General features: G+C 55.7%; 1 protein-coding gene across 1 annotated transcript; it reads left to right on the forward strand.

The window, feature by feature from the left end:
• Window positions 1-1379: 1379 nt before the first annotated feature.
• Window positions 1380-3906, forward strand: LOC117869908 (phospholipase A2 inhibitor and Ly6/PLAUR domain-containing protein-like). Its single transcript, XM_034757010.1, has 3 exons — window positions 1380-1512; window positions 1954-2097; window positions 2989-3906. The coding sequence occupies exons 1-3, from the start codon at window positions 1380-1382 to the stop codon at window positions 3150-3152; spliced, it is 441 nt and encodes a 146-aa protein (XP_034612901.1). The 3' UTR covers window positions 3153-3906.
• The last annotated feature ends 4736 nt before the right edge of the window (window positions 3907-8642 follow it).

Here is an 8642-nt window from a genome sequence, read left to right on the forward strand (position 1 = left end):
GGGGGCCCAGGGCCCATCTTCCCCCCCCCCTCTTTGGCCCTGTTTAGCCAGTCCACCCTTGCTGGGGGGCCCAAAAAAATTCCGGGCCCGGCTTCCCCAGCTCCCCCCCACCCCTCTCGTCAGTCCTGTTTAGTCGGTCCGCCCTTGCTGTGAGACCCGGAAAAAAATTTTTCACTGGGGCCCGAACCCGCTCTCGGCGGCCCTGGGGGGAGTGTGTGTGTATGTGAGGGGAGAGAGAGTGGGATTTTGGGGGGCTGAGAGCATGTCAGCATGCTGTCTTGTAAGTTCAGACAGCAGCAGACCTCCCCCTCCCCGCCTCTCTCTCTCACACACAGCATTCCACAGTAATGGGTGCTTTGTCTTGGAGCAGATAAGCAGCCGGCTGCCAGAAACGGAGCTTTGAAAGGGCATTTCCGCAGTCCTGCAGTGATTCCCAAACAGTGACAAGAGTGGCCACTTGACTTAAGGGGATTATGGGACGTTTCCGGAAGCCGATCAGAGCGCAGTAATGCAACACCCCGTTCACACTGACGCCCGGGCATTGTATCCAAGGCGCAGCAAACGTTATCCCACTTGCTGAGGTGTAGTACCACCAGCGCTCTACGTGCCTGGCCAGTGTGGACGGGGAGTGAGCCAGGGCGCCCGGGGCTGCTTTAATGCGCTGTAACTCGCAAGTGTAGCCAAGCCCTTAGAGACAAATGAATGTATTTGGCCATAAGCTTTCGTGGGCTAAAACCCACTTCATCGATGCATGGAGTGGAAAATACAGTCGGGAGGTATAAATACACGGCACATGAAAAGATGGGAGTTGCCTTAGCTAGTGGGGGGTCAGTGCTAACGAGCCAATTCAATTAAGGTGGAAGTGGGCTATTCTCAACAGTTGACAAGAAGAAGGAGTGAGTATCAGCAGCGGGAAATTAGTTTTTGTAGTGACCCAGCCGCTCCCAGGCTTTATTCAGGCCTAATTTGATAGTGTCCAGTTTGCAAATTAATTCCAATTCTGCAGTTTCTCATTGGAGTCTGTTTTTTAAGTTCTTTTGTTGAAGAATGGCCACTTTTAAGTCTCTTATTGAATGTCCAGGGAGATTGAAGTGTTCTCCGACTGGTTTTTGAATGTTATAATTTTTTATGTCTGATTTGTGTCCATTTATTCTTTTGTGTAGAGACTGTCAGGTTTGGCGACTGTACATGGCAGAGGGGTATTGTCGAGGACTGGCCTGTCTCGGGGGGAGACAATTTGGGGCAGGGAAGGGCTCTTGCACCTAGCAGAGGAAGGCAGGGCAAGGGGCGAGCGCGGTGTCGTGCCATGGGTACTGGGCTCTAGAACTGGTTATGTTTGGGCTAGGTACAGTGTGTGTTTTCTACTAAGTGTTAGAATAATGAATAGGATAGTGGATACTAGCATTAGCCATTTCCTTTTCNTGGACTTCGAGTTCGGGGGCGGCGTCTACGTGAGGATCCACTCCGAGATCTGCAGAGAGACCAACTGCAACACGGGGGAGATAAAGGAACGCACGTACCCGGCCTGCGCCCGCCCCCACCCTGGCACCTCTCACCTGCCCTGCCCTTTCCCTCTGCTGCCCTGCACCTTGCAGATCAGGGACCCATTGCACCGGGCGCTGCCCAGCCCCCCATGACCGAGATCAGGGCCCCCCATCACGTCAGACGCTGTCCAGACACACAAGGAGACACAGCTCCTGTCCCAATGAGCTTCCAATCTGAATGGACACCAGGCAGGATCATTCTCACCACGTTTCCATTGGGGAAACTGAGGCCCAGGAAGGTCCAAGCTCCCCTGGCCAGTCAGTGGCAGAGTTGGGAGGAAGAGAACCCAGGCGTCCTGACGTCCAGCCCTGTGCCTTCACCGCAGCCCACCCGCCCTGGAAACGCCGAGACACAAGGAGCTGCGTCCTGCTTCAGCCCCGATTCTGATTCCCCCCTCTTTGTCCACAGGTTCCAAAATCAGCACCGTGCCCAACGGAGGACAGTGCCCGTCGTGCTTTGCCCCAGGATCCCACCGCTGCCTCCACAACGTCACCCTGCACTGCCAGGGGGCCGCCAGCCAGTGCGTTGACGTCGCCGGGACGCTGTCAGAGAGTGAGTCCCCCATGGCCCCCCCCCCCAGGCCATACCTGCTCAGGGGACACGCGAGCCTGCCAGCAGACACTGGACCAAGCACACACACACCCCCGAGCAGGGCAGGCTGCAGGGCGCGTGGGCGGGGCTGGGGGGAGAAACGGCCTGTGTTCAAAATCTGCCTACGAAAAAGGGGTCCAGGGGATGGATGGTTCAGAACGACTTCATCTTCTCCCCCTTTTCTTCTTCCGCTCTTCCCGCCTTCCCCCTCCGTCCTTGGGGTCGCTGCCCTGTGGCGGGGGAAGCCCCAGTGCCTGGACCCCACTGCGGCCCTGGGACTGCAGGAGTCCCACTCCCTGTGGGGCCGTGACGCGGGAACAGAGCTGCTCCGGTCATGGGGCCACAGTGGGGGCGGGGACAGAAAGGAGCAAACGAGTTGTGGGGCGGGTGGAATGTGGGGGAGGAGACCTGGGGGGAACAGGGGCAGGGCCCTGATGAATGGGCAGAAAGGGATGGGGCTGTGGGCGGGGCCACAGGCAGAAGGGGCGGAGCAGGGGCAGGACTACAGGCAGAAGGGGGCAGGAGCGCAGACAGAAGGGGCGGAACGGGGGTAGGACTGCAGGCGGAAGGGGTCCCTTGTTTCCTCGTCCTCCCATCCCGGTCTCCAGCCAGTTGTCTGTCTCCTGGTGGCGTCTCTTATTTTACACTGAGACTGGAAGATCTGGGGGGCAGCTGCTAGGCCAGCACCTGGTGCAGTGGGGATCTGTGCCCCCCCATGCCAGGGCTCTGCCTGTGCCCCCCCATGCCAGGGGCTCTGTGCCCCCCCATGCCAGGGCTCTGTGCCCAGCACGCCAGCGGATCTGTGCACACACCCCCCCCATGCTGGATAATAATGCCAATTTCTCTGGGCAGATGGCATCGACCTCAAAATCCCTTTCGCAGCCAGAGGATGCGCCACCAAGGATGTGGCCAAGATCAAAGCCGGAGACGTCCTGTTGTCGGGCGTATTCAACTATCAAATCACGGCCATCCAGTTACGCCCGGCCACCCGACTGGAGACCGTGGACGGCTTCTGACACCCTGCTGAGTTCCATCCCACTGGCACGCCCCTGCTTTGAGCTATTCCCTCCTGCCCCCCAGGCCTGCCTGGGGCTGGCCCCCCCAGTTGTGACTCAGTTTCACACACACGCAGGAGCGCCGCCAGCTTTTCTGCCGCCCTATGTGGCAGAAGGTCCCACCACCGAAATACCGCCGCGGTCGCCGCCCCCCAAATTGTAGCGCTCTAGGCGACCGCCTAGGTCACCTAATGGGTTGCGCCGGCCCTGCGCACACACACACACACACACACACACAGTGCCAAGACACCTTCGTAAAGCGCTTTGAGACCCATTGGTGCAGGGCCCAAGCCAGAGACCCATTATGGGATTTGCACTGAGCGCGACGGGCTTAAAAACAGGCCTGAGTATTAGAGACCCATTAGCAGCTTCTCCCCAGAGAGTGCTCCGAGGGGTAGAACCCAGGAGTCCTGGCTCCCAGACCCCACTGCTCTAACCCACCAGCCCCCACTCCCCTCCCAGAGCTGGGGAGAGAACCCAGGAGTCCTGGCTCCCAGCCCCCCTGCTATAACCACTAGTCGCCACTCCCCTCCCAGAGCCAGAGAGAGAACCCAGGAGTCCTGGCTCCCAGCCCCCCTGCTCTAACCCCTAGTCCCCACTCCCTCCCAGATCCAAGAACAGAACCCAGGCATCCTGCCACCCCTCCACCCTCTGTTCTCACCTTTTGTATTTCCACACGCTAATGCATTGAATAAAGCTGCATCATAAATCCAAATTCCCTGCAGAGCGCATGTGTCTGTACCGCTGCCCCCGTCCATGCCGGACCCAGGAGTCCTGGCCCCCACCCCCACCTCCCAGAGACTAACAGAGACTCCTGAGTCACTCGACGTTAATGCCTAGGGCAGCTCTACACAAAACACCTGGGGCGACCCGGCTGCATCGCTCCGCGGTTTGAAACATCTACCTGCTGGGGGCCGTAAGGAAGCCGACCTAGCCCCGGTGTAGCCAGCACTGGGTCGACAGGGAGAAATCAGACGTCCCAGCTCCCACCTCTCGGGGACATGGACTAACTCCGGCAACGGACGCACCCGCCCCTCGGTGTAGTCGTGTCTACACTGAAGCGCTACAATGGCGCAGTGGCCGCGTTTCAAGTGGACACTAGAGTGGCCAGGTGCCTGGTTTTCGACCGGAAAGTCCAGTCCAGTCGAAAAGGGGCCTGACAATGTCCGGTCAGTAGATCTGACCGGACAGCCAAAGTCTGCAGGTGGGGGAGGTGGGGAGGTGCTGGGTCATCGCCCGCACCAGCCCCTACTGAGCTGGGGCTGCCTCCGACCTCCACTGGGCAGCTGCAGCTCCCAGCCCTGGTTCTGCAGGTGAGTCCCTCCTGACCCCAGCTGGGGAGTGGGAGGGGAAAAGCAGTGAGCAAAGCGGGGAGGGGGGAAGAGGAGTGGACCGGGTGGGGCTTTCGGGGGAAGAGGCGGGGCAGGGGAGGTTCCAGCACTCCTGCTGGAGTGTCCGGTTTTTAAATGTTACTAAGTTGGCAACCCTAACAGACAACCCCTTAGAATCCAGGACGCTCACACCCAAGAACCGTCCCAAACCAGAGAGAGACAAAGCAGGCTGCTCCCTAAGGCAGTGAGGCCCAGCTCACCCCCTCACCTTTCTCTAGGCTGGCTCTCCACAGACTGACTCAGGCCACGTCCGTCCTTTCAGTGCCCCTGATCCTGCCAGCATGACCGGGAAACCCCTGGAGGATTTCAGGGATGGCTTGTTACTGTACCCCTGTTCAGGGACGTCCTTAGGATTTATGGTGCCCTAGGCGGGATTATTAAACTGGTGCCCCTGTGCCTGACTGGCTCTTAACAACACAAACATAAGCTGACAGGATTGGAAAACTTGCCACATGCATGTTATTAAACCCAGTTTCACTGAATGAAGCCCACTGTGATGCCGATGGACTAGCACTAAAGAAGTAGCGCTATAGAAAAAATTCTGATTTGACAGAATGATGCAAATAATATAATTTTTTTAATTTGTCAACATTTGATTGGAAATGTATCTGAAGAGGTATTGAAACAAGGCTTTGTTTTTAATTCAAAGCAATCTTTCTGGCTTTTTTTGGCTGCAAAATCAGTAATAATGTCATTGTCTGACAAAGACAAAGTGATGTCTTGTTCGATTGCAGGAATAGCAAGACCAGTCAAGCGTTCCTGACTCATTGTAGAGCGGAGAGAGTTTTTAATGAGCTTTCGTTTTGAGAAACTCCGTTCTCCGGATGCGACTGTTACAGGAATTGTCGGTAGAATACGAGTGGCGATGTACACATTAGGATATATGTCAACAAGTTTGCTGGTATGAATAAACTGTACAATGTCCATCACCGATTTTGCATGTGGTAACATTGGTGACAGTGTCCTCAATTCTTCGTACAGTTCAAGTCCATTTAAATCAAAACTATCACCGTGCTTCAGGAGGCTCTCTAGGTTCTTGCGCTGTGACCTTGAGCTAGTGTGAAGACACCTCCCAAGGCGCTCCGCCCTGACTGAGACACAGTAGAGTTGGAAACCCAGGTCATTTTTACAAAGCCACTTTTTAGTTTTAAATGTATAGTGGGCATCAGTCTTAATGTTAGTTACAACTCTCTATCAACCTTCTACTGTACATAGATCAATGGCATTATCCAGTTTAATAAGCTGGGTTTCCGAGCAGTGGGAAATAGAACCCTAGTTTTACTCCTAGGTAAAGCACAAAGTGACCAGAATGAAGTCAGCACAGAATCATCTCCTCTAGATGAAGGTAGCACAGAAATGTTACCGAAGTCCTATTGTGCCTCATTTTTGTTTGGAAAGACGCGAGCCGTAGCAGCACATTTTGGGCACTGCCAGAAATACAGGATAAATCACTGCCTCTAACGTTCCATCAAAAACTGACATTTTCACAGCTCTCGCATGATCTGCTACACAGATTTGTCACAAGGAAGTGTCCCTGGCCTTTTTCACTCGTATTAACCATGTATTTACTGTATGAAAGTTGGACAAAACATTGTGAAAACGTAGGACATTGGCTGCCCAACCTCTGGGCTGGCAAAAGCTAGACTGACTCACTGGGAAAAAAAGCAAGAGAATCTTAGTACAACAGATGGTCACTCTATACCAGGGGTCGGCAACCTTTCAGAAGTGATGTGCCAAGTTCACTGTCATTTAAGGTTTCCCGTGCCAGTAATACATGTTAACATTTGTAGAAGGTCTCTCTATGTCTATATTATATAAATAAACTATTGTTGTATTTAAAGTAAATAAGGTTTTTAAAATATTTAAGAAGCTTCATTTAAAATCAAATTAAAATGCAGATCTTATCAATTTAGTGTGATCCTTGCCTGGGATCCTTGTCTGGGGTTCCAGCCACCAGCCCCGCTCAGCCCAGGCCAGCAGCAGGCACTGAGTGGGGCCGGCGGCTGGGATCCCAGCTGGCAATGGGGCAGCAGCTGGAACCCCAGAGCGGCGGTGGGCTGAGCCGCTCAGCCCGCCGCGGCGTGCCATCAAAAATCAGCTTGTGTGCCACCTTTGGCTCATGTGCCGTAGGTTGCCGACCCCTGCTCTATGCACTAGTAAGGGGATGAGCATATTACAGTGGTTGGAGGCTCTGTTTAGCAGTAACAGGGCTATAGGGAAGTCAGTCAACATTTTTTGTTTCTCTGATGAAAACTGGCCCACGCCCTGCCCCAAACCTGTCACAAATAATTGTCAACAACTTCATTTTCTGTTTTGGGCTCAGATATTGATTTAAAAAAATATATTGAAATTGAATTCAGGATTGTTAGCAAGCATTTTTGGCAAACAACGTTGTTAAATGACAATCTAAATGGCAACACAGTACTGCTTTCATGCTTGGCTCACCCCCCAGCCTGCTGGTCCAACAGCTGCAGTCGAGGAGGAGATCGGTGGAAAACTGCAGGACCCCAAAATCCACCTCTTGGGGTGCAGAGTGGCAACAGCAGCAGCAAACCCTCAGGTCCGATCACACGCCAATGGGCACCGCCGCCAGCCCCACGGACCATGGTGAAGTTAGCCCAGCATCTGATCTCAGGGACGGGGCACCCCTGGAGCCCCCGCAGCTCCTCCTGCCCTGCGCAGCTCCCCCCGGATGAGAGGGATCGCTGCCAGCCCGGGGGAGAGACGCGCTCCCCAGCTAGGGTGACCGGATCCAGATGTCCTGATTTTATAGGGCCAGTCCCGATATTTGGGGCTTTGTCTTATATAGGCACCAATTACCCCCACCTAGGGTGACCAGACAGCAAGTGTGAAAAATCAGGACAGGGGGTGCGGGGGGAGGGGGGGGGGTAATAGGAGCCTATACAAGAAAAAGACCCAAAAATTGGGACTGTCCCTATGAAAGTGGGACATCTGCTCACCCTATCCCAACCCCCCGTCCTGATTTTTCACACATGCTATCTGGCTATCCCCAGCCCAGCCACGCGTGACCCCTCCAATCCTGGCTGGCTGCCGAGGAAGTGAGTTACTTTCACTTTCATTCCTCAGCAGGCAGCCAGCTAGCCTCCCCCCCCACCAACCCCTCACCCAACCCAGCCCTGCCGGAGGGGAGGAGAGAGAGAGAGAGCAGGGTGCTCCTTGGGGGGGGAGAAGGGGAGTGCTCCGTGGGGTGTGGGGGGGAGAAGAATGGACATTATGGGGGACAACCAGGGGCGGCTCCAGGCCCCAGCGCAGCAAGCGCCTGCCTGGGGTGCTGTCGCCGGTCGCCCTGCGGGAGGTCCCCCGGTCCCGAGAGGCACCCCTGCTCTTACACACCCCAAATCCTCTGTCCAGCACCTCCCAAATACCATCTCCCAGTACACACACACCCCTCCAGCACCCCAAAATACCCCCTCGCCCCGCAGCAGTGTCCTCTATTACGGAACTTGAAATACAGGTGGGGTCACCCTAGATACAGTGGAATTTTAAAGGCAGGTGTTTCTGTTCTCCCTCGTGGAGTGACCGCAATGGGGCCAGGCTCTGGAAGTCTCAATGAGCTACAATCCCAGCTGGGTCCCCAGAGAGAGTTCCAGAAGGGCGGGGTGATTCTCTGCACAGCCTGGGCAGAGGCAGCGTTGCCCTTTTCTCTCCCCTCATTCCGAAGGCTTGGCCCGGACCCATGACACAAGGTTATGTGAGCTGGGTACACGCTGGGAAAAGCCCTGAGTGGGGGGGACTCAGGCTGGTGCAGAGAGGGGAGCAGAGCCCGGAGGCCTCCAGCCTGGCTCGCTCTCTCCTTCCCCTCTCCACCTAGTACCTTGTGTACCCCGCTGCGGCTGGGCTGAATCTCGCCCCAGGGGTCCCAGCCGAGGGACACCCCGTCTATCTCTCGCTGTCCCGGGGGTCTCTCTCGGCGTCAGGGTCACCGTCCACTGACAGAAGAGGTGCCTGGAGGTTGCGGGGAGTCTCGCTTGCTCAAGTGGAGATGACTCCGTCTAAGGCAGAGTGGCGCCTGCCGACATTCCCCGCTCCGGCGGGGTCT

This window comes from Trachemys scripta, chromosome 24, assembly GCF_013100865.1.
Source record: "Trachemys scripta elegans isolate TJP31775 chromosome 24, CAS_Tse_1.0, whole genome shotgun sequence".
NCBI classification, from domain to species: domain Eukaryota; kingdom Metazoa; phylum Chordata; order Testudines; family Emydidae; genus Trachemys; species Trachemys scripta.